General features: G+C 47.9%; 1 protein-coding gene across 1 annotated transcript in view; it reads right to left on the reverse strand.

The window, feature by feature from the left end:
• The window catches only part of LOC143924364 (aldehyde oxidase-like), a 203,685-nt gene that overhangs the window by 138,839 nt on the left and 46,691 nt on the right, over nucleotides 1-18,155 (reverse strand). Inside the window, exon 3 of the mRNA XM_077448644.1 lies at nucleotides 458-550. Within this exon, the coding sequence (XP_077304770.1) occupies nucleotides 458-550 (93 nt within the window). The remainder of the gene's footprint in view (nucleotides 1-457; nucleotides 551-18,155) is intronic.

Raw genomic sequence — 18,155 nt, forward strand, 5'->3', positions numbered from 1 at the left:
CGACTGATACCTTTTAACAATGAGATCCCTCGGAAGCTCTCTGCGGACCATGGCTTTTGCTGTAGGATGCAACTAAGAAAAGGTCAAGAAAGACCTACTAGAACAGCTGAACTTTATTTGGGGGTTAATCAAAAGGCACTTTAAATTATGGCAGGTGTGTATTGACTCCTATTTAACATGAGTTTGAATATGATTGCCTAATTCTGAACACAGCTACATCCCCAGTTATAAGAGGGTGTGCACACTTATGCACCACAACCCCCCCCCCCCCCCAATATTTCAGTTTGTTTTTAAAATGAGTTGTACAATTTATAAAATGGAGGTGGAAGTAGGTTTAAGTATAGCTAGGATTTGACTGGAATTCTACAAAACATGATAATAAATATACCTAAGTATGTTTTGTGTACAGTCCAGCTACTTCAGGAAAGAACTGTCACTATTCAGTTATGACACTTACCTTTCTCAGCAAAATTTACAATACTGAGCTCTGGGACTCTGGCTGGGGAGATGATAATTGGGTAAAATGATTCAGTTAGATTGATGGGGGGTCCTGTAAAAAAAAAAAAAAATAATAATTATGCACCAGTAAAATGATCATGTCAACACAGAAGCAGCCTATGAATATGCACATATAAACACCAAGGAACAACCTCTTCTTTTAATCTGTCCATTTCAGCTTTCTGTAGTTTACTATATACTGTAACACAACACATCTTCCACCTGATCTGCTGGTATACATGTGTCTCCATAGACACATAAGTGCCATAGGTGTGTGTAGCCTAGTGCATTAGGGTGTTCACCCCAAAGCTCAAACACACATGGATTTCCCTGCAGCCTCAGCTGCACTGAACAGTGAATGGATAGTGCCCTGTGCTGAGCGGCTTCTTGTTCATTCACAACCTGAAGCATGGTAAACAGTTTACTATGCTTCAGATATGAATGAACACAGTGAGTGTGTTCACTGTGCTCATTTAGAAAAAGGAAGAGGCCAGCAAATGACATATTTAATAGCCCCCTATTAAAGGAAAGGAGGGAAGTCAAAAGCACTGTGGGGCAGGGGGATAAAACGGGGGGGGGGGGGGAAGCCTGGGCAGTAGGGGAATTCGGTACCACACATAGTGATTAGGGTGTACCCATACACAGCTGGCACACCCCCAGCGTACACCTATAGCAAGCAAATTATTGTATGACAGTTCATTCATGTCTGCACCACTGCACAGTTCTTCTACTATAGATTCTGGCTGCTAGACTTCTAAACACATATGAAATATCTGCAACAATTCCTTCATTTTATTCATAATGGAGATAGGTAACGCTGCCCTGATGTGCTTTGGATAGTGAAAAAATTCACCTTTACCACCCACTTCAGAGCATAGGAACCATCATTCCGGTCTACCGGAGGGAAAAACAACATAATCATTTACTAAAGGAAACTCGACTTTGCACTGCAAGTGCACTTGGAAGTAAAGTTGCTGTAGATCCGAGGGGGGCATGCAAGGAAAATAAAAAACAGCATTTTAGCTTGCACATGATTGGATAATAAAATCAGCAGAGCTTCCCCTCATTTCAGATCTACCCCTTAGATTTAGAGTGACTGCACTTCCAAGAGAGTTCTGGATGCATATGTAACTGGCTGATCTTTCTGCAAAAGGCAACAACCTAGACCATTTTTACTGGAGTCACTTTACATCATAACAGGCTTTGCGACATCATAGTATTTCAACACTGGGGCAGAGGTGACCAACCATTTTATATCCTCTACTGCCCGGTCATACTTGGGACGCCAGTGCCAAACTGCATCTTGTCCAGAAGTCGCCTTAATGGCTCACACCTCAGATCAGTGTGACAGGAATTTTGCTAGGTACAGTATCTTACAAAAGTGAGTACACCCCTCACATTTTTGTAAATATTTTATTATATCTTTTCATGTGACAACACTTAAGAAATTACAATTTGCCACAATGTAAAGTAGTGAGTGTACAGCTTGTATAACAGTGTGAATTTGCCATCCCATCAACATAACACAACACACAGCTATTAATGTCCAAACTGCTGGCAACAAAAGTGAGTACACCCCTAAATGTAAATGTCTAAATTGGGCCCAATTAGCAATTTCTTAGGTGTGAATGGGGAGCAGGTGTGTTAAATTTAGTGTTATCACTCTCTCATGCTAGTCACTGGAAGTTCAACATGGCACCTCATGGCAAAGAACTCTCGGAGGACCTGAAAAAAAGAATTGTTGCTCTACATAAAGATGGCCTAGGCTTAAAGAAGATTGCCAAGACCTAGAAACTGAGCTGCAGCATGGTGGCCAAGACCATAAAGCAGTTTACCAGGTCAGGTTCCATTCAGAACAGGTGTCGCCATGGTCGACCAAAGAGTTGAGTGCACGTGATCTCATCAGACCACAGGACATGGTTCCAGTAATCCCTGTCCTTAGTCTGCAGGGGGCACGTGGGGCACGTGCAGCACAAGCCATTACTGTACCGAAGCCATGTTTACTGCATGAACCAGCAGGAACAGGAGACACCACACAGGAAGAAGTACAACAGAGATGAACCATAGAGTTGCATTTAAAGAAACGTATCATCCATATCAACAGGTTGTGTAACCATAAAATGTTCATCCACAAATGGAAGCCTCCACAAGGGGATTTAGAAGAAAAATCCAGCAGGAACTACAGCGTATAAAAGAGAAGAGAGGCGCCTCTAAGCCCTTATACACACGGTCGGAGATGTGTCCTATCGGACCATTTGTCGGATAATCTGACTGTGTGTGGTCTCCTTTGGACTGTTTCCGCCGAAGTATCCGACGGACCAAGTTTTCCAACTTGTCCGTAAAATTTTACGTCAAAATGCTCCGATCGGACATACTCCGATCATGTGTAGCCTACTCTGACGGACAAAGTGCCACGCATCAGATCAAATTCCTAGACCAAAGCTATTGGCTACTAGCCTGAACGTAGTCACGTCGTAACGAAATAACGTCATCACGTTATGTACAATCGGATTTTCCAACAACTTTGTCCGACCGTATGTATGCAACAGTTTCGACAAAATCCGTCGGACAAAATTTGGTTGTCAGAATGTCCGACCGTGTGTACAAGGGCTAAGTGTAGCAATATGGTTACATTTAATGAAGGTACAACATTTAGCAACTCACATGGTTGATGATTAAACGAGGCACATCTAAGTATGCAGGCATAGATGTGCCTGTTTTTATCATCAACCATGTGACTTGCTATATGTTGTACCTTCATTAAATGTAACCATATTGCTACACTTAGAGGTGTCTCTGTTCTGTTTTATGCTCAGTTGTGACATGACACTACGTGTATATCAAGACATCGCTTGTATATCAAGTCAAAATGTATTTAAAGACTTTGCTTGTCTTGCAAAACTCCCTCAAACCCAGCTACTCTCAAACCAAAGTTTTACTGTATGTGTAATAAATTTCCATATTTTTTATTGGCTGTGTCATGCCACATTCAAAGTCCCACGGGCAAAATGCTGTGCTTTGTTTCATTTGTAGCTATGTTTTTATTGCAGAAGAGACTTAGCATATCCCTTTTGCAATAAAGACCCTGCCTGCATGCAGTATGTTCATATAGAACACTAGTTCTGCTTTAATTCTGAAAGGGGTCATTGATCAGCTTTTATTCATTTATGTAAAACCTTTTTTCCCCAAAAGAAAAAAAACAAAACTGTTGCTGTACCTGCTTAATAAATGTTAATTGGATTCCCCCTTCAAGTTGTTAATCAAGTCCATGTACATCTAAAGCCGCGTACACACGTAGCCGTCTGTCCGACGTACTTAGTCTGGCGGACTTCCGCCAGACTGTCCGTCGGAATTTCCGAACGGGCTACTTGCCCACACACGGCACTTTTTCAGCGGACTAATACGCCGTACTTTCGAAATGAACGGACTCGCTCACACACGCGGAGGAAAGTCCGCTCATTTCGAGCGTGTCTCCAGGTTGGCGGGGCCCGCGAAGGAGACGTCGCTGGCCCCGCCGCCCGGTATGGACTTAAAGGGGAACCCCAACGCCGGAAAAAATCGGCGTGGGGGTCCCCCCCAAGTCCACAACAGACCCTTGTCCGAGCACGCTACCCGGCCGGCCAGGAAAGGGGGGCGAGTGAGCGCCCCCCCTCCTGAGCCGTACCAGGCCGCGTGCCCTCAACATGGGGGGTACCTTGGGGAAGGGGGGCCGCGCGGCCCCCCCCACCCCAAAGCACCTTGTCCCCATGTTGATGAGGACAAGGGCCTCTTCCCGACAACCCTGGCCGTTGGTTGTCGGGGTCTGCGGGCGGGGGGCTTATCGGAATCCGGGAGCCCCCTTTAATAAGGGGGCCCCCGGATACCGGCCCCCCACCCTATGTGAATGAGTATGGGGTACAATGTACCCCTACCCATTCACCTGTAAAATAAAGTACAAAAAAAACACAACACACAAGATAAAATACTTTATTGCACAGCTCCGGGGGTCTTCCGTCTTCGGGGGTCTTCTCGCCGGACTCCTCCGCTATCTTCTTGTAGCTCTTTTGCTAGCGGAGGAGTCCGGCTTTCTTACTCGCCGCCGGCCTCTTCTTCCGACTTCCGCCTGCAGACCCCGACAACCAACGGCCAGGGTTGTCGGGAAGAGGCCCTTGTCCTCATCAACATGGGGACAAGGTGCTTTGGGGTGGGGGGGCCGCGCGCCCCCCCTTCCCCAAGGCACCCCCCATGTTGAGGGCACGCGGCCTGGTACGGCTCAGGAGGGGGGGGCGCTCGCTCGTCCCCCTTTCCTGGCCGGCCGGGTAGCGTGCTCGGACAAGGGTCTGTTGTGGACTTGGGGGGGACCCCCACGCCGATTTTTTTTTTGGCGTTGGGGTTCCCCTTTAAGTCCATACCAGGCGGCGGGGCCAGCGACGTCTCCTTCGCGGGCCCCGCCTACCTGGAGACCCGCTCGAAATTAGCAGACTTTTCTCCGGGCGGGAAAAGTCCGCTCATTTCAAAAGTACGGCGGATTGGCACACACACACGGCCGGATTGTTCGCCGAAATGCGAGTCCGACGGATAGATTGGTGCGCAACACGGCATTCTAAGTCCGCCGTACTTTCGGGTCAAAAAAGTATGCCGAGGCTACACACGAGGGGATTGTTTGGCGGACTTGAGTTTGCCGGACTTTTCCACCGGATTGTTTGATCGTGTGTACGCGGCATAACACTACTCTCTAACCAGATTACCAATGCTGCTGTCGCAGGGTAGCTCTGTCATCTGTGTCCCATTGGGGATTTTTCCATCACTTCCTGTCCCATAGCCGAAACAGGGAGTGGGAGGAAATCCCTCTAAAGTGAGAGAATCCCTGGTTGTCACCAGAGTCACCAGAACTAGTGTTCACATTGAAAGATTTCCTCTATATTACGGTTCTGGAGACAGAGGCGGCTCTCTAATTAGGCAAATTAGGCGATGGCCTAAGGCCTCGCCCCTTCAAGGGCCTCGCCCTCTCAGGGTCCTCGCCACCGCCTAGTTTGCCTAAAGAGCTGCCTCTACTATCATCCTGCATCCATTCTAGTACAATCAGCACAGGGGAGATTTGTGCCCGCCTCGTTCAGTTTACAAACAGTCCTCCTCCTCTCTGCTCTGTTACACCACGCCCCATGAGATGACTGCCCAGTCTCCATTGGAACAGCCGGCAGAGACTGACAACTGCCCCGTCCCTCACAGCCCCGCCAGCAAATGCTGTCCGTCAGTTGAGCTGATACCTTGTGCAAAGGCTGGGCACAGCTAGCACTTCAGCAGGATTGCGAGTCCACCCTCCTTCCAGGGCGGGGCTTCTGTGGTGGAGGCGGAGCCAATTCAAGTTCTCTCGCTGTAGCCTGCCTGTGTGCACCTGACTACTGAGCTCAGTGAGCTGAGGATGTGCTGACTGAGCTGTGAGGGGACAGAGCATCTATGTGTGAGGTATAAATGACTGGGGGTGTGTGCATGTGACGGGGTGACCAAGTGATTGGGGGTGTGTGCATGTCACTAGGGGGTGAACATGTGACTGGGGGGTACATGCATGTGTCTGGGGTGTGTGCATGTGATTGGGGGTGTGTGCATGTCACTAGGGGGTGTGTGCATGTGATTGGGGGGCTGGGCATGTGACTGGGTGGGTGTGTGCCTGTCACTAGGGGGGTGAACATGTGATTGGGGGTGTGTGCATGTCACTAGAGGGGGTGAACATGTGATTGGGGGTGTGTGCATGTCACTAGTGGGTGTGTGCATGTGATTGGGGGGGCTGGGCATGTGACTGGGGGGGTGCATGTCACTAGGGGGTGAACATGTGAGTGGGTGGGTGTGTGCATGTGAATGGGGGAGGTGTGTTCATGTGATTGGGGAAGGTGTGTGCATGTGATTGGGGGAGGTGTGTGCATGTGAATGGGGGGAGGTGTGTGCATGTCACTGGGGGAGGTGTGTGCATGTCACCGGGGGGGGTGTGCATGTCACGGGGGGGTGTGTGCATGTCACTAGAGGGGGTGAACATGTGATTGGGGGTGTGTGCATGTGACTGGGGGGGTGTGCATGTCACTAGAGGGGTGAACATGGGATTGGGGGTGTATGCATGTGACTGGGGGGGTGTGAATGTGACGGGGGGGTGTGCATCCCACTGGGGGGGTACATGCGAGGGGGGTGAGCATGCAACGGGAGGTGCGAATGTGCTTGGGGGGGGGGGTACATGTGACTGGGGTTTACAGTCAGGTCTGCTCAGTCCTCTGCCAGTGTCCCAATGTGCCTGCCTGTGATTGACAACCCGTGTCCTCCTGACCCGACTCCACCCCAGCCATCCAGGGCTCCACTGCGGTGGTCGGGAGGTCCCAGCTCAATCCAGTGTGGTCCTCAGCCATGGTGGGCAAGGCACTCTTCATTCTGCACTGGCAGTGCTCCTGATCGGCTTCTCTGTGGCTCCCACCAGGAGCTCTTCCACTATGAGGAGTCCGAGGGGACCTACTGCTTCCCAACAGGGATGACGAGAGAGACAGATCACCGACACCAGCACTAGCAGAGTGTACACTGACACCAGCACTGAGAGAGACAGAGCACTGACACCAGCACTGAGAGAGACAGAGAACTGACACCAGCACTGAGACAGAGCACTGACTCTCTGTCAGGGCTGGTGTCAGTGTGCTGTCTCTCTCAGTGCTGGTGTCAGTGTGCTGTCTCTCTCAGTGCTGGTGTCAGTGTTCTGTCTCTCTCAGTGCTGGTGTCAGTGTTCTGTCTCTCTCAGTGCTGGTGTCAGTGTGCTGTCTCTCTCGGTGCTGGTGTCAGTGTTCTGTCTCTCTCGGTGCTGGTGTCGGTGTTCTGTCTCTCTCGGTGTTGGAGTCGGTGTTCTGTCTCTCTCGGTGTTGGAGTCGGTGTTCTGTCTCTCTCGGTGTTGGAGTCGGTGTTCTGTCTCTCTCGGTGTTGGAGTCGGTGTTCTGTCTCTCTCGGTGTTGGAGTCGGTGTTCTGTCTCTCTCGGTGTTGGAGTCGGTGTTCTGTCTCTCTCGGTGTTGGAGTCGGTGTTCTGTCTCTCTCGGTGTTGGAGTCGGTGTTCTGTCTCTCTCGGTGTTGGAGTCAGTGTTCTGTCTCTCTCGGTGTTGGAGTCGGTGTTCTGTCTCTCTCGGTGTTGGAGTCGGTGTTCTGTCTCTCTCGGTGTTGGAGTCGGTGTTCTGTCTCTCTCGGTGTTGGAGTCGGTGTTCTGTCTCTCTCGGTGTTGGAGTCGGTGTTCTGTCTCTCTCGGTGTTGGAGTCGGTGTTCTGTCTCTCTCGGTGTTGGAGTCGGTGTTCTGTCTCTCTCGGTGTTGGAGTCGGTGTTCTGTCTCTCTCGGTGTTGGAGTCGGTGTTCTGTCTCTCTCGGTGTTGGAGTCGGTGTTCTGTCTCTCTCGGTGTTGGAGTCGGTGTTCTGTCTCTCTCGGTGTTGGAGTCGGTGTTCTGTCTCTCTCGGTGTTGGAGTCGGTGTTCTGTCTCTCTCGGTGTTGGAGTCGGTGTTCTGTCTCTCTCGGTGTTGGAGTCGGTGTTCTGTCTCTCTCGGTGTTGGAGTCGGTGTTCTGTCTCTCTCGGTGTTGGAGTCGGTGTTCTGTCTCTCTCGGTGTTGGAGTCGGTGTTCTGTCTCTCTCGGTGTTGGAGTCGGTGTTCTGTCTCTCTCGGTGTTGGAGTCGGTGTTCTGTCTCTCTCGGCGTTGGAGTCGGTGTTCTGTCTCTCTCGGCGTTGGAGTCGGTGTTCTGTCTCTCTCGGTGTTGGAGTCGGTGTTCTGTCTCTCTCGGCGTTGGAGTCGGTGTTCTGTCTCTCTCGGCGTTGGAGTCGGTGTTCTGTCTCTCTCGGCGTTGGAGTCGGTGTTCTGTCTCTCTCGGCGTTGGAGTCGGTGTTCTGTCTCTCTCGGTGTTGGAGTCGGTGTTCTGTCTCTCTCGGTGTTGGAGTCGGTGTTCTGTCTCTCTCGGTGTTGGAGTCGGTGTTCTGTCTCTCTCGGTGTTGGAGTCGGTGTTCTGTCTCTCTCGGTGTTGGAGTCGGTGTTCTGTCTCTCTCGGTGTTGGAGTCGGTGTTCTGTCTCTCTCGGTGTTGGAGTCGGTGTTCTGTCTCTCTCGGTGTTGGAGTCGGTGTTCTGTCTCTCTCTGTGTTGGAGTCGGTGTTCTGTCTCTCTCGGTGTTGGAGTCGGTGTTCTGTCTCTCTCGGTGTTGGAGTCGGTGTTCTGTCTCTCTCGGTGTTGGAGTCGGTGTTCTGTCTCTCTCGGTGCTGGTGTCGGTGTTCTGTCTCTCTCGGTGCTGGTGTCAGTGCTGTCTCTCTCAGTGCTGGTGTCAGTGCTGTCTCTCTCAGTGCTGTCTCTCGCAGTGCTGGTGTCAGTGCTCTGTCTCTCGCAGTGCTGGTGTCAGTGCTCTGTCTCTCGCAGTGCTGGTGTCAGTGCTCTGTCTCTCTCGGTGCTGGTGACACCAGCACTATCAGAGAGACACAGCACTGACACCAGCAATTTGAGAGACAGAGCACTGACACCAACACTAGCAGAGAGACAGAGCACTGACACCAGCACTGAAAGAGACAGAGCACTGACACCAGCACTGAGAGAGAGAGCATACTGCACTGAGATGGAGTGCCCTGACACCAGTACTGAGAGCATGCCAGCCCTGACACCAGCTTTGAAATAGAGGACACAGACACCAGTACTCTTAATATGCAATTCAATTTTATTGCTTGAATTATTTTTTCCCTTATGGACGTGAGTGGGGCCTCATTTCTAAGTTATGCCTAAGGCCTCCCAAAGCCTAGAGCCGCCTCTGTCTGGAGACAATCTGAAAACTGTGATTTTCTTTTAATTTCCCTTTCAATGATAACAGAAAGCAGGACAAATAGAGGGGGTAAATCACCCTAATAGAGACACAGATAGTAATATAACTGACAGTTGTTCTAATCCCTCTTTATCCAAAACTCAAAAAAAGAAAAAAAGTTTGCCATTAGTTATTTTTTTAATAATTTACTAATTTAATGTAGCAAGGTCTCTGGCCATGTCCAGTCTAATGAGGACCTCCAAGGCCAAATATAGCTGATATCCTTCAATATGTAGTGAGTTGCAAGGCATAGTGGGTGCAAAGAGGGTGAAAGTCATGGGTGCCAGACACTTCTTGGATGTAAAATAGGTTTTATAGGGTTTTCTCCCCGTGACTAGTGGGGCGAGACTCAGGTGTTGTACCCCGTTTCTGTACCTCCTCAATGAGCCTTCACAACCCCGGTTTCTACTTCAGACGAAAGTAAGGATATCCTGTGTACCTTTTTGTTTTAACATGTCTTGCTCATTACATTGCTTGGATTGCTACTATTCTTTTTTGTATCACATTGTTCTTTGTATTCCGGGCTCTATTCGTTCTGGTTGTTATTTCTGTTTGTATTATGGGGTACTTTTCTGCTGGAAATAAATAAAATCTATATTTGAAAAAAAAAAAAAAAATAGGTTTTATTTATTTTGACAGTCATTTTTGTATTTTTGGGGGAAAGAAGGTTAGGGCCAGGACACCCTTAAGTAGTTGCAGATTAAATTGGCAGACTCCGAGACTTAAATACGAATTCAGCCATGCAGGGAAAGGCCCCAGCAAGGTGCCACTTCTGCACATGCAGGAATGCTATCTCCTATGGCAACAGTTTTTTTTTTTTTTCCAAAGATTTTATTGTTTTCCAAAGTACATCATACAGGAAATGAAAAACGTATGACAGATAATCAGTACAGAACATTAACAAGTCATACACAGAGTATAGTGTTGCTCAGGTTATGCATATATTAACCTAAGGTATAACCAATCATTTGATTAAATAAGAAAATACATGTGGGAGTTTTCAAATGCACGCGAAATCAGAGCGTTTCGCACCATATATGCGGGGTCATAATTATACCAACATGTCTTTGGTTGGGTTGTCATACTGCATCAATGAAGAGCAGGCCTAAGTGAAGAAAGATCATGAGAGAAAGGAAAGGGAAATGGTAGAAACTTACACCTTCAATACTGAGTGCGCAAATCTCTTTAGGGAGGGGGGGACTATGTAAAGGAGGGACGGGAGAGAGAATTACAAGGAAAGGGTAGAGTAGGGGAGGTCTGTTAATGTAGGTAATACGCTATGAGGAGGGTCCAGAAGTTCCGCTACTCGCCGTCCACAGTCCAATGCTTAGTTAGGGTGGATGATTGTAGTTTCATATGATGAAAGCGATCTCTCTGATATTAGCAATAATTTACTAGGTCTGGGAAGGAAACCAGGGGGTACGAGGCGGTGGATATGTGTACTTAAATATCAGATGTTTATTCAGGTAGAGTTTTGCATCATGTTGTGGAAGTCTGCAGTAGTCCGAAAATGGTGCCAGGGTGCCCATTTCGAGCCAAATCTAGTCGGTGTGTCGTTGTTGATATGGATCAGTTCTTCTATGTTCGCTATTTTGTCTACTCTTCGAAGCCAATCTGCGATGGAGGGAATGGTAGGGGACTTCCAGTGTGTCAGGATGCACTGCTTTGCTGCACTGATTAAATGAAGTGTGAGAGATTTACGATAAGACATTCTAAATTGGGCATTGTGATGTAGAAGGTATAGAGCTGGAGAGAAGGGCATTATCGTATTTGTGATTTGTTCAATCACCTCATGTATTTTCTGCCAAAAAGGGCGTATGGCCGGGCAGAGCCACCACAAGTGTAGGAGGGTACCGCGTTGATTATGGCATCTCCAGCATTTATCCGGGGTCTGGGAATCCCAGGAGTGAAGCAGTGCAGGAGTTCGATACCAGCGGCATTGTAATTTGAATCCGTTTTCTTGGGCCGAGACATTTAACGTGCCTTTATGAATATTGAGAAAGATATTCTCCCAATCCTCCCTTGAAAGGGAGGATTCCAGATCTTTTTCCCAAGTCTTGCAAGCCAAAGAGGTTCCAGGGACATTACCCTGAAATGGAAGGGAATGTGTCAAAGAAATTAGATGAGTCGGGGTGTTTGCGAAGAGCAGAGTTTTTCGAAGGGGGTCAGAGGTCTAGTACAGTCAGTTTGTTTATTAGTATATTGTAAGTAGTGTCGAATTTATTGGTAAGTCCACATGGGTATTGGGGGCATTTGCATGTTTGCGGCGATTTGTTGTGTTGTGAGTAGTCGTCCGTTTTTGTAAAAGAATTTAATGAGTATCGGTTCTCGTGTCCAATGTTTAATAAGGAAGGATTCGTGCATGCCTGGTGGGAAGAGTGGGTTTTGTTTTAATGGGGTCAATGGTCCAGGGTTGGACAAGATGTCATTTTGGCTACATAAAGTAGAGAAGCATTGTAAAGTTGGGGCGATTAACGGGTGGAGTTTAGTCGAAGGGGATATGAGTGAGCGCTGTATCCATGGCAGAGATTGAAGTGGAGAATCTACGAACGATGCTTCCAGAGTGACCCAATCTTTATAGGATGAATGAATGTTCCAGTCAATTATTCTCGTCATATGAGTGGCTTTGTAGTAATTGGTGATGTCTTGAAGGCCTATGCCACCTTTATCTTTGGGCAGAGAAAGTTGGGAATAGCTGATTCTGGGTCTACGCATATTCCACAAAAAGTTTGTACAGGCTCGTCTGTACGACTTAAAAAAAGCTATCGGGAGTTTTATCGGTACAGCCTGTAAAAGATAGAGAATACGGGGAAGGATATTCATTTTGAGAATGGAGGCCCTACCAAACCAAGAAAAAATTGGTCTATTCCAGAGTTTTAAGTCCGTCAAGATCTTGTGTAAGATAGGTAAATAGTTTTTAGTGTACAGGTCTTCTAGTCTTTTCGGAAGTTGTATGCCGAGGTAGGTAATATTTTCATTAGTCCATTGGAATGGGAAGTTAAGTTTACATTGTTCAGCCAAATCATGAGGTAAAGAGATGTTGAGGGCATAGGATTTACCAAAATTAATTTTTAAGTTGGACATTGTATTAAATAAACTAAATGCTTTTAGGAGGGATGAAATCGTAATTAGGGGGTTGGTAAGGAACAGTAAAATGTCATCTGCGTATGCGGCGAGTTTATATTCTCTTGTTTTGGACTGGATACCATTAATATCTGGGTTATGTCTTAGGCTGTTCAAAAAAGGTTCCAGTGTAAGAATATATAGAATAGGGGATAGGGGGCACCCCTGTCTGGTCCCGTTCTTTATGGAGAAGGCATTCGATAGGGTATTGTTCACTCTTATATTTGCTTTTGGGGCGAGGTATGGAGCATTAATGAAGCAAAGTATTTGAGGTCCTAATCCCATGGTTTGTAGAACACAATGCATATAATCCCACGCTACCCTATCGAATGCCTTCTCCACGTCAAGGGAGAGGAAAAAGCCTTTTTGTCCAGAAGTATTGATTAAGTGGTGTAAGTTGATGGCTTTAATCGTGTTGTCCCGAGCCTCACGGCCAGGGACAAATCCAACTTGATCGCAAGAGACCAATTCAGGGACAAGAGGAAGAAGTCTGTTAGCAAGGATTTTGGAGAACAATTTTAAATCAACGTTAAGTAATGAAATAGGTCTATAATTTTCAGCTTTGGTTGGATCTTTATCGCCCTTCGGTATTACCACTATGTGAGCTTCTAGCATGTCCTGATGAAGGGGTGTAGTGTCCGAGATGGAGTTGAAAGCTCTGCGAAAGGGCTCTTGGAGAACTTCCGAGAAGGTTTTATAGTATACTGCGGGTAGCCCATCTGGGCCTGGGCTCTTACCATTTTTTGTCTGTTTAAGGGCGATCTTCCATTCTAATGGGGTGATAGGGCCATCTAGAGCAGATATAATGTCCGGTTGTCGAATCTTGGGGCAGAATTTGTGTAGGAATTTCTCTATCGTGCGTTGTCTGTTGAGGCTAGCTGAGGAGGATGAGTCAGGTTTCTCAATATTATATAAGTTGGAGTAGAAACGTTCGAATTCTTTAGCTATGTCCGTGTTTGAGGTTAGTTTTTTACCAGAAGGAGTATGTAAAGAATGTACGGTAGTTTTCGACCGTTTGGCTCTCAAGGCTTGGGCCAAAAGGTGACCACTTTTGTTGCCGAACTCATAAAATAGCATATATTTTTTCCGGATAGATTTTCCTAATTCCTCTCTAATGGAGGAACGAGTGGCTTGTAAATCGTGGAGGGTCTGCTCGGCCAATGTACATTTGTGTGTCGCTTCTAGCGTTCTGAGTCGTGTGTAGAGATCAGATAGATGACGTTTCCGCTCTCTAATGATCTCGGCTGAAATGGATATCAGTTTTCCTCTTATAACACTTTTGTGAGCGGCCCATTGAGTGATAGAAGAGGTGTCTGGCGTAACATTTTCAATGAAATAGTCCGTGAGACATTGTTGGACTTGTGCAGTTCATGCAGTATCCGTCAGGATAGATGGGTCCAATTTCCAGATATATGTTCGGTCTTGTATCTCAGGGAACGTCAGTGTAATCGAGATAGGGTGGTGGTCTGACAGGACCATAGGTTCTATTGTCGCATGTTTGAGGTAAGGGAGATCAGTCTGGGTCAGAAATATATAGTCGAGTCTAGAGTATTTGTCATGAGGATTGGAGTAGAAGGTAAAATCCTTCTCTGTCGGATGGAGGGTTCACCATGTGTCGTGGAGAAGGAGGCTTTGGAGAGTCAGTTTGATCTGTCTAAGGGCCCTGTAAGGGAGATGAGAGGATCCTGTTGAAGTGTCTACCAGGGGGTCTAGGGGAATGTTAAAGTCGCCCCCTAGGATCAATATGCCCGTTTGGAAAGTAGCCAATTGATTCATAATTGTCCTAAAGAAGGGAAGCTGCGCTGAGTTGGGGCTGTATATGTTTGCTAGTGTATTAGGTTTGTTGTGTAGGGAGCCCTTAAGAAAAATGTATCTACCGTTATCATCAGTCATAGTATCGGTGATTTGTAGGGGGGTCTGTTTGGATACGAGAATGGAGACACCTTTTGTTTTAGAATTCGGGGTGGTTGAGTGATAACCATGGGGATAATGAAAGTTGGAAAATTTAGGCGTGGCTTGAGAACTAAAGTGGGTTTCCTGAATGAAAATGATATCGGCTTTCAGAGATTTCATATGTGCCAGGAGCTGAGATCTTTTTTCGGGGGTGTTGAGGCCTTGCGCATTTAAAGATACAACCTTGAGAGATCTATTGTTAGGCGTGTGTATTGGATTCCGAGGGTGCATGATGAGCGAGATTGTAGCTAGTCTTAGGGGACGTGGGCGGCGAGCAGCGGAAATCCAAAAGGGTTGAGAAGGGGGGTAAGGGGAGGAAAAGAGTGAGCTATAGGAAGAAAGAGGGGGGGGGGGAGGGATCAAGGATATCAGGGGTATATCCGTAAACACAAGTAAGTATGTTGAAGGTAAATGGTGATATAGAAAGTAGAAAGTAGAAGGGGGTGATGACACAACTGGGGTCCGGAAGTATATTTAGAACCTTCCCGACATAAAACAATACCAGTATAGATCAGGGGAGTCTCATAGAGATTCCTGTGGTGGAGAGTGATTGGTAACCGAGCAAAGATGAATATATGCTCTAATTCCCTTGAGGTCAAAAGGGGACTAAGGGGGATACCGGCTAGTATTTGAGGCCATAAATGTTATGAGGGGAGGTGTGGGAACTGGTTGGAGAGTGTGAATATTGTCATGTGAATGTATAGGGGGAGGGTAAGTTGCTTGTCAGAAGCGTGGAGAGGAGCATGCCTGACCGGGGAAGTGATCGCTACAACTCCGGGAGAATGGAGGGGAGCTCTTGAAACCATTTAATGAACAGTAAATCTAATACATAAACGGTAAACAGAAGGTAATCTTAATAACATATGAGAGAGGTGTGCAGTCTTAGTCTGAAAAACATGCGTTCCGAGATTCTGAGGTTGAAGGCAGCTGTAAAAACGATAATTTAGGTGAAGCTTTCTGCCCTATTGAAATCTGCTTCAAGAGAACCAATTGCCCAAGTTAACCCAGTCCAAGAGGGCATAATGCTATGTTCTATCAGCTTGGAAATCAGGTGAGAGAGTGATAAGGTAAATAACATCAGAGGGTAATCTACGCACAGTATTGTTACAGTACTTATACTCGCAGCGTGTGTCCATCTGAGCAGGTGAGTAAAGATTCGGGGAAACCTGCGAAGAACAGAAGTAAAAACAAACCGACAAACTAAAACAGTATTTGATCAAAAAAAATAATAATAGATGGAGCATGAGCTGTTCCGGAAAAATTAAGCGTGAAATCATGGTAACATCCATGGGTAAGTTCTTCAAACAGTAAAGATTGACACGCAAGCGGGTGTATAGTCCAGCAGGACAGCTTACCTCTGGGCTAGAAGCCAATGAGTTGAGTCTTTAGATGCTGTAGAAGAGATTCGGGGGATTAGCGGGAGGTGAAGTCTCTAGTCGATTGTATCTGTGACAGACTTCGGGACAAGATAATTCGAAAGTTCTCGCTTAGCAAAGGTGGGTTTCAAATGGGGAGGGGAACAGAAGTCCTCAGAACAGCAGTGGTACTAGGTAGAGTGGAGACTGCACAAAACTCTGGGAACAGTAGAAACAGGGAACCAGGTATGGCGAATTGTGTGCCATCGAATCAGGATCTCAGTGGAAAGAGCCTTTACGATCTTCTTGGCTTTCTATGATCCGGCGATGCTGTGGGGCTGAGATTACGTAGGTTGCCTTGTGCTCTCGACGATGAGGCCGGAGGGTGAGCTCTCCTGCGTCTACCGATGTTGAAGTTGTCAGCCTCTGCTATGCCTTCCATAGATTCTGCTTTTCGTAACAGGGGAAGACGAAAATCACTGTACCAGTCAGGTACATCAACAGGAGGTAAGTTGAGAGTACTGCAAAAATGGTCAATATCTTCAGGAACCCTGAGATTCACAGTGTGGCCATTATAGGTGACAGAGAGGCAAAGAGGGAATTTCCATCTGTATGGAATAGCGCGCGCTCTCAATATGTCTAAAATCGGTTTCAGCTCTCTTCTTCTTTGCAGGGTGATGGCAGACAAGTCTTGGAATAGTTTGATTTCAGCACCTTGGTGTTGCAGCCGCCCTCCATTCCTGGCTCTCCGCATAATTTCCTCCTTCAGGATATAGTCAGCGATGCAACATACAACATCCCTTGGGGGGTCAGCTTCCCTTCCCCTGGGTCTCAAGGCCCGGTGTATGCGTTCCAGGAGGATGGGTGTATCGGGGGGCCTCTCTAAAAGGCCATTGAAAATGTCTGTGACAGAGCGTGCCAGGTGTGCTGGTTCTACGGACTCTGGAAGACCTCTTACCCGAACGTTATGCCTTCTGCCACGGTTGTCAAGGTCTTCCAGATGGCGATTGATATCCCTGAGTTGGATCGCGTGGGATTCGGAGACCTGTTGCATCCGGCAGAGAGTAGTGTCATGGAGGGCTTGCGTCTCCTCTATGTCCTCTACCCTCAGGACCATCGACTGAAAGTCCGCGCGCAATTCAGAGACAGCAGCCGCGAGTGCCCCTTTTATGTTCGCCGTCATAGCTTTCAGGTCTGCAATACTGAGCGCATGAGAGGACGGTGGATCCGGGGGTTGCGATTGTGGGCTCCGGCTTCTGGATCTATTAGTCCCCCTGCCATGAGGTGATGTGTCATGCGGTGCCGCCTGTGAGTCAGACGCCGATCCTCTAGGCCGCGTCCGGAATATCTCCGGTATATGCTGAGTAGCGAGGGCATCTTGGCTCCTGGACGAGCGGGAGGGTAGTCCAGAGGGGTTTTGCGGTGTGCTCCCCATGATTAGAGCGGTATAGGTAGCCGAGGAACTGATAGCTGGACCTCCGGGAGGGAGAGCTTAGAAGCGAGCGTCCATCTTCCTCAGGCACCAAGCCACGCCCCCGGCAACAGTTTTTAACAGTTCCTAACTCAAACATACCAGTCCTTTCAGCTCCACTACAACTGCCTCTTGAAATTCTTTAACACCGAGCTCCCAGTCTCTCACTGGACCCTCTGATTCACTGACTCTGGATCCCTTGAGCTACACCAAGGTTTGCGGTGGTATCTCCCTCAAGCGTCGCCCACACTTCCCTGCTGGGTCCCTAGCTTGGCATTCCAGATATTATTTAAGCTTCCTCCCTGCTAACTGGCGAGGTCCCAGGCTTGACTCACAAGGCTGCTCTGCAAGCATCTCCTCTGCGGGTTGGGTCCCTGACTTGACCAGTGCCTAAAGTTGCCAGATTCTCCACCATGCCCTTTCAGTGAGAATGCGGTTCCGGTACTTGCTTCAGTCACTCACTGTGGTCCCTTTGTGGCAACAGCTTTCCTTCCACCACCGACCACCGACAGGTTCTCCGGCCGGCAGAACCGTCACTTCTGGCTAACTGCAAGCCGCAATCCCAACCCTGCGCTGCTCTCTTTACTTCTGGATAGGCCCTCACACAGCCTAGCAGCCAGATGCCCCGGGATCACCCAATCTCTGGCCTAGCAGCTGGGGGCATATGACACGCGTCCACCCAGACAGCCGTCGAGGTGGCACAGAACACTGATCACCTGACTCCACCCAAATATATAGATGCTTCTAGCAGGCCAAGGATTTCAAGAAAACCCCTGCCCATTGGCTGAGATACCCCATATACCCATAACCTGACCTTGGGTTGTCCTTCTCATATCTAGTACCACCAAGTACCCGGTCACCTAGTGGTAGAAGAGAAAAGTGCAACAAGGCCAAATTTAGGGAGAAATCAATAGATCTGTTTATTTATCTATCAAT

Source organism: Lithobates pipiens, unplaced genomic scaffold (genome assembly GCF_037356315.1).
Source record: "Lithobates pipiens isolate NorthernLeopardFrog02 unplaced genomic scaffold, aLitPip1_a1.2 Scaffold_22, whole genome shotgun sequence".
Taxonomy (NCBI): Eukaryota; Metazoa; Chordata; class Amphibia; order Anura; family Ranidae; genus Lithobates; species Lithobates pipiens.